At 44.7% G+C, this 16395-nt stretch overlaps 1 protein-coding gene across 1 annotated transcript in view; it reads left to right on the forward strand.

Moving 5' to 3' along the window:
* Positions 1-13953, forward strand: part of KCNK13 (potassium two pore domain channel subfamily K member 13) — an 86481-nt gene extending 72528 nt beyond the window's left edge. The window contains exon 2 of the mRNA XM_063088295.1: positions 13067-13953. Coding sequence (XP_062944365.1) covers positions 13067-13953 — 887 coding nt within the window. The remainder of the gene's footprint in view (positions 1-13066) is intronic.
* Positions 13954-16395: the final 2442 nt, after the last annotated feature.

The raw sequence follows: 16395 nt of genomic DNA on the forward strand, positions 1-16395 counted from the left end.
ATCTGGGGGAGGGCAATGTAGTTTGAGAGAGCATAATTATATCTGCTTGCTTTTAAGGAGTAGTTTCATGATTTAAAAGTTAAGAAGCACTGGAATTGGGATACTTCCCTGAGATATATGTAAATCACATTATTTTTTCCCTCTTAAATGAGGGTAAAATCAGAAATAATGACAGCATTTACTTCTTCCAGCATTAATTCTAACCATCGTACCAGCTAAATGTTTGTGAGGAGGAAAAGGGCTTGAGAAAGCATAAAACTCAGAGCTAAAAGCCCCTGTGATTCAGTGTCTTTCTCAAGTACGTGAAATTTTAGAAATTCCTCTTTGGGAGCTGATGAGTTCTGATTCTCATGAGGCCAATTTTTATTACTTTTCAGTACAAAAAGTGCTGTGATTTATAGTAATGCAAATGATTTAAAGGATCCTTATTTGTCACACCCCAGTTTTCAGCTTTTATAGTTAGAATAGCAGTAATTTATTTTTTACTTGTAAACTACTTTTTGCTGAAGAGTCTAGAAGCATCCCCTAGTTCAGAAATGACCTGGAAAATAGTTTAATCTGTACTACATACAATTTCAAAATCTTTTATCAAAGATACCTTACCATTAATAAAACAAGTGAGGATTCATAACCCTAAAAATATTGATAAAAATACCCTTAGGGGCCGAGCCCATGGCGCACTCGGTAGAGTGCTGCGCTGGGAGCGCGGTGACGCTCCCGCCGCGGGTTCGGATCCTATATAGGAATGACCGGTGCACTCACTGGCTGAGTGCCAGTCACGAAAAAATGACCAAAAATAAATAAATAAATAAATAAATAATAAAAATACCCTTAGCTTTAGTGACTTCGGAAGAACTGGCAACTTCTGCATACCCAGCAGGAACAGCTGCAAAACCATAGCTTAGGTATAGAGTGGGAATCCATTTCTCTTTAGCTTACTTGGCCCATTATGAAGTGCTTTAAACCAGCTTGTGACATCTTTAGTTGAGAAATGTTACCGATAGAAATTTTTTTCAGGAAACCTATAGATCTCCCTGCCTGGTCTGTGGAAGGAGAGCTGCAGATGCCCCAGGTGAGTCCTCCCCAGAACCCGGGAATGATCGAATGAGCAGCATGAGCTCAGATTCATGTCCTGCACACCCAAATCACAGAATATTGGAATTTGAAGGTCTTTAGAACTCATCTGGGCCACCCTAACTTATTTTACCAAAGGGACAGCCAGCATAAGTTGTGGCCATGACACTCTTAGGTTATTAATAGTATGGACCAGAACCCAGCCCCTAACTAGATAGCCGTGTGACTTCAAGCAAGTTACTTAACTCCTGCGTACTTCAGATTTTTCAGGTATAAGTGTGGGGGGCGGGGGGAATAGTTTCCACCTGGCAAGGTTGGCATGAGGATTGTGTAAAGCTCTCAGCACTGAGAGCTCCGTGCGTGTCAGCCGTCAGCATGGCTATCCCCCCAGCATGACACTGTTCTGCCTGCCTCGAGGAGCTGGAACCAACAGTACAACAGCCTTGTGCTCAGGGACCCAGAGAGGTTTAACACTTGTATAGCACTGGTGAAGCAATAAGCCATAGGACAGAGGAGGAAATTCCTAAAATCAATCTATTTTCATTGCTTTTGTCACCACTAGATGATGCAGAAATAAAAAGTACAGTTATCAGCTTCTTGAAAGCAGAAAGTTTAATTTATTTAATCACTTAATTGCCAGTCCTCCTTTGGTCTATTAAATCACTGAGCAAGTTTGTCTTGAATGGAAAATTCTAGAACCATTCTCCAGCTCTAGGGTAATCATTATCCACACAGGGAACTGGGCTCAGCCCTGGACATGCTGATCCTGCAGGTAAAGCTCAGGGATCTGCATTTCTTTTTTTTTTTTTTTTTTTTCTGACCAGGAAGGGGATCGCAACCCTCCACACGGTGTTGTCCACACCGCACTCAGCCAGTGAGCACACCGGCCATCCCTATATAGGATCCGAACCTGTGGCCTCGGTGCTACTAGCGCCGCACTCTCCCGAGTGAGCCACGGGGCCAGTCCAGGGATCTGCATTTCAACAAACTCCTCGCGTGGTTTTGATATCTATCGGTGGTTCAGGTACCAAACTGGAAAAATACCACCTAGAACACAGGATCAAGGCCCATTCATTCACCACGTGGGCCACTGTTGTGAGGCACCCTCCCACAAGAAATGCACTTACACGCCACTCGTGCAGAAAAGGACAGTTTATTCACTCCAGCTGGCCAGCGTTCATCTCCCAAAGAGCAACCAAGGAAGAGAGGCGTCAGGCCTTGGTCTTGTGGGGTTTTTAAAGGCAAAAACTACATCCCGTTGGTACACGGGTTGGTCCAGGTGCACAAAGCAAGGTAGGGAGCTAGGTCACAGAGGCCGAGAATGAGCCGTTAGAGCAATCAAGTATACAAGTTTTCATTGTGTATGGTTCCTGTTCCCATGTAATAGTTCACTGTTATGGCTCCTGTTTCTATGCAATTGTATTTTGTTTCTATGAGGTCAGCAGTTTCTCATGCAGAAGGTGGGGTAGTTTGCAGGTCAGACAGGGGCAAAATGGAGTTACTTAGGTTAAGCAAGCAATTCTACAGAAGCAGACAGCGTACGTTTTGAGGGTGTAGGGAGCTCTATTTCACCACAGGCTGGCAGGTGCTCAGGTAATGCCCACGTGGAAAGCTGATTGAAAACCAGTGACCAACTCAACCCTCTGTCACACTCCTGCGTCTTCCCCCTTCCCCTTCCTTCCAGCTCCCCCAATAATCTAAAACCTCATTTTACAAAATTAAGCTGAGACCAGCACCTGCAAAAGATGTATTGGCTGGGACGTACCACTTCCTTCTATTCATTTCCTCTGTCACCATGATAATGTGAGAAGTAAAAAGTCCTTGAATACTTTGGAAGTCATTTCAATCCGAGGAAGAAAGGAGGAAGTACCATCGCATCTGCCATGAGGCCCACAGTTAACCCAGAACTTCTGAAGAGAGCTCATGTTGACATAATGTACCATCTGAAATGTTTTCTGCATTGTATATTAAAATGCACAAGAAGTAAATGATACTTTTGCCCCAGAGGTATCATATCTTTACTTGGTTTTGGTGAGGAAATTGGGGGGCCCTGCTTTAGAATCTTCCCCAGGTAGACATGGGTTTTGTTCCTTCCACAAGCCCACCCTCCCTGCCCCAGGGCACCGACCCTAGCTAGCGGCTGGTTACTGAGTGGGATCTGTAGTCCTTGCCTCGGAGTCACTATGGGAACTGGCTTAAAATGCAGATGTTCTGGCCCCACTTGACCTCCTGAATCAGGATATCTGGGGAAAAGTCTGGAAATACCAGTTTTAACTAGCTCCTCAGGAAATTTTCAGCCATACTAAAGTTCAGGACCTCTGTCCTAGGTCATCTTAGTTTCCCTCTACCTTATTCACCTCTCAGTTTATTTCTATATTGTAAATAAATGTGTAATCAGACTTTCTGGCCTTAGCAGTTTTCTACCCATCTTTTATGTCATCAGCAGGTGACTCAGAGAAGGGACTTGGTTTTATAAACTAGCTTTTGTGGGTTTTAATCTTGTGTGTTGTTTCTAGTATGTACTTTGTTTCCTGGACCGGGTTTGAAGCTCCTGGAGGGTACAAATTATCTTTTAATTCCTCCCCCCAACCACCACCCTGCCACCTCGCCATGCTTAGTACACTGTTTGAAGCCTAGTACTGAAATACTGACTTATTTCACTGTCGTGGCAACCTTGGCCTTCCCATGGCTTTCTCTCTTCCACAGCGAGAAATGATGAGTTCCCAGAGGAAGTAAGTTTTGACTGTGAACACTTGACCCTCGTTTGTTAAACCTCTGTCTTTAAGCTTTTGCTTTAGGAGACTTGCAGAACTTTACCCACAGATGTGCTGTGGGCGGACCGTGCAGTACACACAGCTCCCCACCTCTTTACCTAGAATGTGTTCCTCTTCACAGATCCCCTTGAACACCTGTCCTTAGGTACTTACCTGTCCCAGTTTCTCATCATCTCACGTTTCCTTCAAGGGACCCTCATGACAACCCTGGCATTCCCAAAAGTGTTTTGTTTTAATTACTAACATGCTGTACTTTCTCTGTGTGGGTGGATCCAATCTTCCAAACATTTCACATAAAGAGGTAAGACCAGAATTTACCTCTATGACCATCTAGTAAGTATAAGTTCACTTGCCTAGTCATGTCACCTGTGCCTGTAGCTCATTTCCAACTAGGGGAGGAAGAGACGGGCTGAACACCAGCACGCAGGCGGGATTGAAGGGCTTGCCGTACCCCAAGCCCCACCTGGGGCGGCTCTTCCTTGCAGGACTGAGGCTGTGACTTATTAGACTCCTACAGGAGCCCCACGGCACATTGATGGACTATGAAGGAAAACCAACAGAGGCCAGAGAAGGCTAGTCTCACACCCCATTTTTCCTTCTGGGTAGTTTTCTGGTGGCGTTTATGAGCAAAGAACTATGCCAAAGGAGAGACATTCTTAGCTTGACTTGAATCAGTACTAGCAACTGCTTTTTGTATCTGTATAAGGAAGTTCATGGTGAACAGAAACATGGTGCAACGTGAGCTCCATGGAGACAAAACTAACTTCTGTTTATGGCATCATTCTGTCTTGCAGAAAGTAGTGGACAGTGTTCTGGATGGGGAGAGAGTTACTTTAACAAGGATTAGAAGGACCTGAAAAAGGATTTTGAGTCGTCACCTTGTACCTTTGCCTTAGATTTATAGGTGTGCAGGAGTAACTCAAGTGTGAGGCAAACAGAAACTAAATTTCCTGCAGAGCATGTCAGCCTTGGTGCACAACTCTAGCTTCTAATTATAGGCTTCGAGCCCTGGTTTGTCACATTTATATCCTGACGGGGTGTCAACATGAGCATTTTCTGGTGTTACTGTATTGTCTGAGTGATCACTTACAACAAAACACTTCAGTATAAACAGGTAAGAGTGTGTTTGTGTAAGTTCACTTCAATTTATACCCTAGAGGCAATTAGCCAACAAAGGAAGTGTCTCTTCTAGAATCTATTCTCAAGAGGTTACTATTAAGCATGATAAATATTGTCATGAGAACCTACACCATAGAGTGTATTGGCCCGGGTTAAAAATGTTAGAAATAATCCTCAGTCAGAGAAATAAGTGCTGTGTAAGGTATAAGGTTGGCCAAACAGAGAGTACAAAACCCACTGCCCTTGCATGACTGAGGCAGTAAATTCACCCAGCAGACCCTTCAAAGCAGCACTCCGGGCCTAAAGCTTTATTGTTTCTCAGCCACCTAGAAATCAATAAAAACAAAAGAAATGGCCAAAATAAGTGAACGGGCACTAAAGAGGATATAAAAATGACCTTGAAACATGTAAAAAGATGCTCAACTTCATTGGACATCAAGGAAATGCAAATTAAAACCACCAGGCATCCACCAGAATGTTAAAATGAATGTTGGCAAGAATCTGAAGATGATGTACTGAGACTCTCCAGCACCGATGCGGGGAGTGTAAATGGGAACGTCTGCTTTGCTCCTGTCTCATGAGTCACTCTTAAGTATGTGTATCCAGGAAAAATGTGCACATACACTCTCCAAAAGCCCCGTACAGAAATGTTTATGGGAACACTACTCACACAGCCCAGCGCTGGAAACAACCCAGATGTGTATGGACAGTGGGACGCCCCCTTCCACCTCCTCTGCCTCCTCCCCCCATTGGTGGCTGATCCCAACCTGCTTGGTTAGCAACTTGAACTTCCATTACATTCCACATCCCTCCTAGGCCTCCCCTTGAAGCTCCTTTACGTCCCCTGCACCCAATTACCAAGGAAGAATGGGGGGGGGGGTCTGAAACAGAGGGAAAGAGGTGCCTGTTGAAAAATGGCAAGTCCCAGAGTGAAGATGTTTCATCACCCATTGCCATGTAGCAAACCTCCCCAGGGTGGTGGCTTAAACATGCATGGACATTTCTCACAATTCTGTGAATTTCCTGGACACAGCTGGTGGTCTTTGGCTCCCCACAGTGTCAACTGCTGACTGACGCGACTGCATTCAGCAGTGAGCTTGAGTGGGGCATGTCCATGGTGGCTTTCCTCAATATCTGGCACTTCCTCCGGGGAGGCTGGAATGGCTGGTGGTGGGCTGGGCCTCTCTGTCCAGATGAGGGGTCCAGAGAGAGGAAGCCGATGCGGCTGGGCTGCCTGTAGCCTAAGCCTGGAACTGGTACAGCATCACTCCCACCACGTTCTGTTGTCAGAGCAAGTCTCAAGGTCATCCAAGACCAAGGGGAGGGAAAACAGGCTTCATCTCCTCATGGGAGGAATGGCAAGTGCTTACAGGCATGGGAGCAATTTGTTCAAAATCATCTTTGGAAATAATTTACCACAGGTGACCAGAGGAGAGGAGAGGTCTGCATGGGGAATGGGGTACCCAGATTCAGCCAAGTCACCACCCCTTGCGAAGGTCACCTGCCATATTGGTGCCTTGCTTTCCCCATCTGTGACATGAACAGCTTGGACTAGAAAGCTGTGAAGTCCTTCCCAGTTCCAACAATTGTGGTTCCATAATCCAAGTAAATACAGTGTGCCTAGTGAGGACCAGAGTCTCCCGCTGACCCTGACTCCCCAGCCCACAAATCCCCCCACCCAAGAATAATTCATAGGGTCCATCCTTGCTTCCTTCTTTCCATCCCAGTTGAAATTGAAGGGTCTTTTACAAAAAAGGCCTGGAAATTCCCATGTGGTTTTATTCCACACAAAGAGGCTTAAAACTTTAGAATCAAAAAAGCTATGCAAAAGTACATGCAAGTCAAGCTTTGATTTCCCGGTGTGCTGAGAAGATGAATCCAAAGGCTTGCTGCTTCTGGGCAGGTGTTTGCCTACAACTTGACAAGGCCTGCCAGAATACTTTCACATATTTTTTTCAGTTTAACAGTAATGAAAGATATAAAACATTAGGAAACAATTAAATCACCCATATTATCACCACCCTGAAATAACCTGATTAATAATTTTGTGTATTTCCCTGTATGTTTTTTTGTGTGTGTGTGTGTATATTTGTGTCAGACATTGTCAGTTCTGGAGTCCATCTCTTCCTCCTGGGGGACTCAGGTAAATCCTGACAAGTCTGAGGAAATCCCTTCTTCCTGTGGACAGTTGGTTTTAGAAGTAGGCATGTGACTTGTACTGGTCAGTGGTATAGAGGAATTTTGCCATGGAGTTTCTGGAAAGGATTCTCTGTTCTCATGAAGACATACACAGGTAGAGAAAAAACATTTTCTGTCTGTGGACACTGGAGTTGGAGGAGGGGGCACCTGAAACTGTTGGCATGAAGGCAGCTAGATGACATGTTAGTGGGGCCAGAGTTGGAAAGGTGAATTGGTCTTGGTTCATACATCAAGTTCTAAATCTACCAGATTAACCAATCCTGGGGCTGCCCTATCTCTAAACCTCATGTTCCATGTCATAATATATCCCCTTCATGAATATATCCCCTTCATGAATATACATGCCCTTCATAAACATAATACACCCCTTCATAAATGGAGCCACCTCTATTTATGATTTGCTGTTACTGGCAGCCAAAAGAATTTTAACTGCTGCAACATATATAGCTATGTAAATATATTTTATAAAGTTTATTCCTTCATCCAACAAATATTTAATGAGGATGTCCCACATGTCAGGCTCGAGTCATTCCGCAGACATACTTTGAATCTGCTTTTTTCCACCTAACATTTTCTCCAGTCATTAAGAACTCTTTGGATATACAATTTTAATGGCTATTTTATTCAGTCATTTTCCTATTACCTGACATTTAGGTTGTTGGAGATTTTCATTATTAAAAGTAAAGACATGGTGCATATCCATGTGCATAATTAGTCACAATCTTGATGATTTGGGGGATATATTCCTAAGAGGGGGAAAAAAAAAGAGAAAAGGATATATTTTAAAGATGTCTGATATGTATTCCCAGTTGCTTTCTGGCTTTTGCCAATTTATTTGTCCCCATGTAGCATCTGACAGTTGCCACTGCACATGAGGACACTCTTATAATATGCAATGCTTCTTCCCCCCTCAATTATTTCTAGAAAATATTCTTATTAAAGTCTTCATGATACATTTACCCAACAAATCAATAGCATAAAAATATAGAAATGGAGACTGTTAAAAAATTTAAGAGATACATTAAATGTGTGCACCTTGTTAGGATCCTTCTTCGTACAAATGATCTGTAAAAAGATATTTTTGAGAAATTAGAATGTGGACTGGGTATTTTCGATGTTAAGGAATTAGTGTTAATTTTATTGTGTCATAATGGTACAATGGTTATGTTGGGCAAATAAATTCCTTGGCAGTTACAGGTGCATTTTTATTAATGAATACTGTGCTATCTGGGATTTACTTTAAAATGCTTCAGCAAGTAAAGGGGGTGGGTTGGATAAGAGAAGCATGATTGGCAAAATGTTGATAATTGTGGAAACTGGGAAATGACAGTTCATTATACCTTTCTCTACCTTTCTGTATGTTTCTCTCTACCTATGTGTATGTCTCTCTACCTTTGTGTATGCTTGAAAAATATCATGATACAAAGCTTTCACATTTTTTTACCTTGATTGAGTTTTAGAAAAGAATACATAGTTGACAAGCATACACATTAAAGGCTGGAAGACTGCAGGCTTGCTGTCTCTTCATGGTCTCAATGAAGGGTTCTACTGGGTTTCTACCTGGTAGCTTCATTCTTAGCCCCAAGAACAACAGGGAACCTGGTTTGGCCCCAGAAGCTGCCCTAGAGAGAGGTACAGTCACATTAACAAAGGTCTGAAATGATTTAAAGACTGCCAGCTTCATTGGCCTCCAAACCAGGCTCATGTGCCCTGGGTCTTCGATCAGCTCATCTGCTCCCAGACTTGTGTTGAACACAAATCAGATGACCCCAGGCCTGAGGTCATGGAATAAATTATGTCTTGAAAAGCTCCACCTGTGACAATCAGTTTCCTTGGCGTGCCTATGAAACATAGGAAGATTGAAGTGCATGAGGTATAACAGGCTTTTAAACTGATTTAATTATATCATTTGTTGAAAGAAACACACACACATTCAGAAACCTGTGTTTTAGTAAGTGAAAATTGTTGGGTTTTAGCTTCTGATGCCAGCCAATCCCTCCTGATTTTGATACCAGATTTGGTGGCCGCTGTGGTCTGGGAATCTTATAAGAAAGTATGGAACTCTGAACACTTGGTTAATTCCCTTCCCTCAATTCTGCTTATGGTTTGTACACCGGACGGTAGCCTACACGCAGTTAGCATAGTCAGGTGAAAAGAGCACTGGCCTGGGAGGGAAGACAATCAAGCTTTATAGCTTTCTGGGTTTATCTGCTGGCTTTATGGCTTTAGCAAGCTCCTCAGCTTCCGTAGTCTTCTTTTTCTCATCTGTCAAATGAGACTAGTAGACCAGTAATACCCAGCTCCCCCGTGTGGGTGTGAGGAGTTGGTGATAAACACCCAGCCTGGCGGAGGAAAGGCCTTTGATAATAATGCCTGTGTCCTTTTCCTCCACCCAGAAGGACCCTGAGGGTTATTATTCACAGCCAGAGGTATCCTTAATGCTCAGTATTGTGGGACTCAGAGAAAAAGAAGCTTTCTGTGAAACAGTCTGTATTATTAGCTTACACAATTTCAAGCTCTGAGAGTGGTAAAAGCTACCGAAACATCTCTGCTGCAAACATTAGGTGGTTGTCTCTGTGAACACCACCACTGGTGCCATTTTCTGTTGTTTTTGTTGATTGAAGAGATGGCAGTGATCAATCAAATACAGTAGGTAACCAAAACTCACAATTATCCCTTCTTTAATAAAGTTGAGTGTTTTAAAACCAAATACAGAAAAAGACAGAATCTAAAAATTTTAAATCACTGGAACATGTCACAAAATTACTAGAAGCCTGATTCATTGGAAAAATCAGCTCAAGCCTGTCAGCTGCCTTTAGCGCTGCACCTGTACTGTCTGTCACTCATCCCAAAGTGAGGCTGCAGTTGGGACCCTGAGGCCAAGATAACTTAATCGTGCTTTTATTTTGGCCCTTCACTCACTGTGGCTTGCTTTGTAGACAGCAGTTTACATGTTCCAGCCCTGGATACTGGGCTCCTTGAGGTTAAGGACCTTGTCCAGGTCATCTTGTGAGGCTGTCTTAGTCCATTCAGGCTGCAATAACAGAATAACACACACTGGGCAGCTTATAAACAACAGAAACTTATTTCTCATAGTTCTGAAGGCTGGGAAGTCCACGATCGAGGCACCAGCATATTTGGTCTCTGGTGAGAGCCTGTTCTCCATAGATGCCACCTTCTTTCTGTGTCCTCACATGGTGGAAGGGGTGAAGGAGTTCTCCAGGGTCTCTTTTGTAAGGGCACTAATCTCATGCATGAGCACTCCACCCCCTTGACCTAATCACCTCCCAAAAGCACCACCTCCCAATACCGCCACCTTGGGGGTGAGGATCTCAACATATGAATTTGGGGGGATATAAACATTCAGACCATAAGAGTGAACTTAACACATGCTCAGTAAATTATAACAAGTGCTGTTGTTCTGCTTTCCAGAGTAAAATAACAGTCACCTCTGAGACTGGGGAGGAACATACATGAGATTGCTTGGAAGTGCCCCCCTCCCACACATCCCTCTTATTGTTTCTGAGCCTTCCCCATTTGCACTGACTTTATCCAGTTTCTGGAATACTATCAGGTCAATAAATGGCCCCATGTAAATGTTTCTCCTATTCTTTTGTGAATTGCCTCAGTTATCTGTTTTCAGTGACTATAGCAGCAATACTCTCTGGTCTTACAGCTTTGGGGCAGGCGGCTCCAGCTTTCATTTTTCTATCTTCTTAGTGGGGAAACAATTGATTGCAAGCTTTCCTGGTTCCAGAAAGTGACTGAGCCAGTGGAGGTGACCACAGCTTCCTTAAATAATCAGGACATCTTGGTTAATACTTGGTGTTCTTTTGGACTGGGTAGAAAAAGACATTGTTCTTTATTAAATTCAATGAAGTTCAGCTAAACTTCAAAACAAGCTGGACTAAACTCGGCTCAGTCATTAAACTTAATGCTCTTGAGTCATTAAATTCATTCTCCACTACTTCAACTACCTTATTTCAGCTTCAGCTTGGAGATAAATGGTACTAATAAAGAGAAAAGACAACAAAGACAAAGTAGTTCTTCACATAATGAAGATATCTCATAAATTAGAATCCACACTGCCAAGAGGAGTGAGGGGCTTGCTGAGGGGCTTTAGTTTTGAAAACAAGAGATCCCAGAGAAGAGATGATGGTACGATTTTCTCTCTACCAAATGACGAACTCTCAGTGGGATTATTTCCTGTCACTCAATCCTTCCTTACCAAATCATCCTGTCTGTTCCACTCCATCCCATCCAGCCAAAAACCTAAACTCAGTATTTTCCTCTAGTTTCAAGGTTACATGCCATTAATTTTCTACTGAAATGCGGTTCCTTGTGTGCTAAAAAAGGAAAATTGAATTTAGTTGGAAAACTAAATGGCAACACAGTCTGCACATCCAGGTGTTGGGGAAAGGAGGCCCCGTGGCTTGACCTGAGCAGAGGCAGGAGGTCATAATCCCAGAAGCCCACACGTTTTGAGGTCTGATCTGACCACTTCCTGGGGGTGCACTGAGAGGTTGCCACTGTCTGAGCTGCAGCAACGAGCAAAAGTATTGGCTTGGGAACAAGTGGGGTATTATCAGAAAAGAGGATAACAGGTGAGTCCTGTGATCCCAACAATGGGACCCAAGTTAAGAAACTGAACTTGAAGATAAAGAAGTAATGGAAAGAAGGTGATTTGATTTGAATAAGAAACTGAACCCAGGGAGGCATACTCACTTTTTAGTGGTGTTTGCATTCAGAGTGGCTCTGATGCCAGTCCCCTCCACAGACCAGCCTTCTCCTGCTTACTGAACCATTTGCTTGGAAGGAGTCCACCTGCCTCCAGTGGGGGTGGGCTGAGCCTCGTTACCCCTTCGTGAGAAACACAAGTGTATCACTGCTCTCTTTTCTGTTTCTGTTTTTCTTAGTGATATCCATTGTCCAATAATGTGCACTCTCAGCAGCATGCCTGTGTGCACGGGCAGAAAGGAAAGAAGGCGAACACTGTGAACAGTAAGAAGCAAAAGCAAGAGAAACATTTTACATTTTACGAACTGTAATATCCAGTACCTCCGTTGTCATTCCGAAAGCACATAGTATGTATCTGACAGATTTTATTTAAAGGATGGGAAAATCTTCTCATTTGTACACATGCTGGCATCTACTGTTTCTCTGCCTGGAACACCCCCCCCCCCCATCACCCCCAACCTTACCAGCACTCACATACACTCTTTTCCTTACTGCCTAACTCCTCTTTGGCTTTCAGGCCTCCCTGGGTAATCTTCCCAGAGCCCCAAGTCTGAGATGGGTTCCCTTCTTAGCAGCTCCCAGAGAGCCCTGTACTTCTCCAGTACACTTATCACACAATACCGTGACCATATCACTGGACTAGAGCTCCGTGAGGGCAGAGACCAGATCTGTCCTTCCCACAGTTCTATCTTCAGTTCAATAAGTGTTTGTAAAATAAATGAATTCTGATGAATCTGTATAAGCCTTTTCTTTGTATGAGCCTTTGCTTATCTCTCTGAACAAGGTCTGTTGAATACAGTTGTTCAGGTTGTGTACTGTACAAGGACATCTAGCCAAGAGTTTGAGAAGGGAGGTTACAATTCTGCCTACATTCTCAACACCAAGCCATTTTTTGCTGGCTGTAACCACCCACAGAAAAAGGTGGGTTTTTTTCTCATTTGCACAATAGCACCACACCGGCTTTCAGTAGCCCAACTCTGAACAAAAACTAGTTTGTTCAAAAGGAGATGGGAATTCTCCAGCTCTTTTCTAGGAAGGCTAGGAATGAGTGACTTATGAAGCTTTCTTTAGGTCCTCTGCCTGCCATCACAGCCAAGTTCCAGACCCCATTCCCAGCAAAGGCCTCTCTCACCTTTCTCTCCTCTGATTTTTGTCTCCTGCAGGATTTGGGATGACAACTCCAGCAACAGTAGGAGGAAAGATCTTCCTGATCTTTTACGGCCTCATCGGCTGCTCAAGCACCATCTTGTTCTTCAACCTCTTCCTGGAGCGCCTGATCACCGTCATCGCCTACCTCATGAAATCGTGCCACCAGCGGCAGCTCCGGAGACGAGGGGCCCTGCCCCGGGAGAGCCTGAAGGACCCGAGAAAGTGCGAGGCCGACAGCCTGGCTGGCTGGAAGCCGTCCGTGTACTATGTCATGCTGATCCTGTGCACGGCCTCCGTCCTCATCTCCTGCTCTGCCTCGGCCATGTACACCCCCATCGAAGGGTGGAGCTACTTTGACTCGCTCTACTTCTGTTTTGTGGCTTTCAGTACCATCGGCTTCGGGGACCTCGTCAGCAGCCAGAATGTCCAGTACGAGAGCCAAGGCCTCTATCGCTTTGCCAACTTTGTCTTCATCCTCATGGGTGTCTGCTGCATCTACTCCTTGTTCAACGTCATCTCCATCCTTATCAAACAGTCCGTGAACTGGATCCTGAGGAAGATGGATGGCAGGTGCTGCCGACAGTGCCAAAGGAGACTCTGGCCGTCCCGGAGGAACGCGGTGATGCCCGGCAACGTCCAGAAGCAGGGCAACATCTCCATAGAAACGGAGGGGGTGGTGGAGAGTGACACGGACGGGCGCCGTCTCTCGGGGGAGATGATCTCCATGAAGGACTTCTTGGCAGCCAACAAGGTCTCGCTAGCCATCCTCCAGAAGCAGCTGTCAGAAATGGCCAATGGCTGTCCCCACCAGGCCAGCTCCCGGGAGGATGAGTTCTCCGCGGGGGTAGGAGCCTTTGCAATAATGAACAACAGGTTGGCAGAGACGAGTGGGGACAGGTAGACACGCGGAGCAGATGCCGGGCATGGAGGCCTGGAGCAGAGTGGAGGGCGAAGGACCAGCATGCAAAGGACAAGCTCAACTCTGCACCCGGCTGGGTTCATTCTGGAGCTGGTCCTGTGAGTCTTCTCCAGCCCAGCTTTAGAAATCTAATCTCGGCTCCAGCCAACAGCCACCTTCCAGGGCTGGGGGAACCGGAAGCTGCAAGGCCTTTCTCTTTATCTTTATTCCTTAAGTTTAAATTCAGTCTTTTAAAAATGAATCACAAAAGCAGCAGCAGACATGGCATTGTCTCTAGACTGGCGTTGCTTCAGCATTTTAACTGCCTAAGGGAGAGAGAAAGGTTTCGCTTAAGCCTTGATTCCCTGCTGCTCTATTCTTCATTTGGAAATGAAAATCCTGAGGACCCTCATGTTTCCCTGGAACTCTGAATGGCTGAATTAAAAAAGGGGGGGGTCATGAATGTGTCTGGGCTTTCTTTTCATCAGGCTTCTTTCAGAGCGGATTTGTCAGTGGTGCCATGGAAAGGAGAGTATCTGTTCTACTCTGTACCTGCTTCTCTGGTTCTTGTTTTCCCTTTCTTTTAAGATCTTAATGCCTGACCAAGCTGTCTGTGGGACCTCAATGTGATAAGAAAACTAAATTCAACTTCAGGCCTTTAAACTGCAGCAAGGGAGTGGGGGAGGGGTGGGGGAGGGGAGGGACTCCTTTTGTAACTAAAGAGCATAGCTTAACATTTTCTCCTTGAATGGTCACAGACCATTTCATTTCTACCAGGGCTTAGGGCCCATTGCAAAGATAAGGACTATTTATTAGAACTGAAAACTTAATAAATCCTTATTAATTAAGATTCCATGAGTGATCATTATGGACAGTGGAAGGCAAGCACCTAATTAAACAGGCATTGATTGCACTCAGAGAAAAAGGAAATGAGAAACTGACCTTTAGGGATATGAACATCATCTTGGAGTCTTGACTGGAGGAATGTTCTAGGCCAGATAATGGAATCTGGCTTTTTTTTTTTTTTTCCTAGTCCATTTCTGACTTCTGGGACTGTAACAAGTCTCAATACACAGCTTCCCATGCAGCTGGAACTTCCATACTGGAACGAAGTCTGTTGACCTTCTTTGCATATGTAAGAAAGTACATTTGGGGGGATGACAGCAGCATCAAAAGAGATAGCTCTTGTTTCTATAAGATGAGACTGGTGTGTACACACAGAACTTTCAGAAGTGAGGAGAGACAGACCCCATAAAGAAGCCAAAAACTTGTCCCTAGCAAAATGAAATGATGAGCAGAAAACATCAGAACTGGAGGGACTCTTAGGAGCCATCTCCTGCAACCTCCTTGTTTTTGACACAAGGCAGCAGAGGCACAAGGATCGCTCCTTGTCTGAGGTCTTGGGGCTGGATGGTACACAGCCGGGGGAAGAACCCAGGTCTCCTGATGCCGAGGTTGGGGCTCTTGGCCCCTATGCCACACAGCCATTGAGCCCTCCCTCAACAGGTCCCTCTTCAGGCTAAGTTGCCTTTTCTTCCAGCTGTCAAACCCAAACATTTTCTTTAAAATACCAGAAGTGCCTGACAGTAGAAGTCCAATAAGCAGCTACACTGGGTTTTGAACTTAGAGCTGCCCAGCTCCAAAGTCAGAGATTTTGAACTATTACCTATACCATTTTCAGAGGGAAAGCATGCTGGAGCTACTGCAAAACCCTTGTTAGGAATCTCTGACCACAAACAGAGCTCCTCATGGGCTCTACACTGTACTAGGTGCTGCAGGCATGGGGAGAGCAGCTGGGTCCCGGCCCTTGGGGAATTTCTTCACCTCCATATTCCTGGTACCCGGACTGATATAAAGCAAGTCCTTGCATCTCCAACCCAAGTCCCTGGAGACCTTGGAGTTGTGCCAGGAAGCCAAGGAGCATCAGTATAAGCAAGGCACATCTTCCTCGAGGGTCAGGTTTGCTAAGTAATTTTTCCAGAGAGATGTTATGTTGAAACACATGGCTTCCTTTAAGAAGGATCCAAAATTGGCATAAACTTTTAAGTTAAATATGAAAAACAAATTTGGGGCTTATGTCCTGAGGAGTTGCCTCAGGGTCTCAGAGAAGTTTGTTCTCCTCTGGGTTAGGGGTTTCCTGGGGGGAACATTTGAGAACAAGTGTAAGGAGACAAGTGTAGTACATTTATGTTGAGTGGATGGATGGACGGATGGATGGGTGGATGGATGGATGGATGGATGGATGGATGGATGGATGGATGGATGGTTGGATGGATGGACGGATGGACGGGTGGGTGGATGGATGGATGGATGGATGGTTGGATGGGTGGATGGGTGGATGGGTGGATGGACAGGAGTAACATCTGCAAAAAACTTTTGCAAAACTGGAATTTCTTATTTAGTTAAGTCTCTCTGCAGTTGCTCTTAGGTATGAATTGCTCAACA

The sequence above is a fragment of the Cynocephalus volans genome, chromosome 3, assembly GCF_027409185.1.
Source record: "Cynocephalus volans isolate mCynVol1 chromosome 3, mCynVol1.pri, whole genome shotgun sequence".
Lineage (NCBI taxonomy): Eukaryota > Metazoa > Chordata > Mammalia > Dermoptera > Cynocephalidae > Cynocephalus > Cynocephalus volans.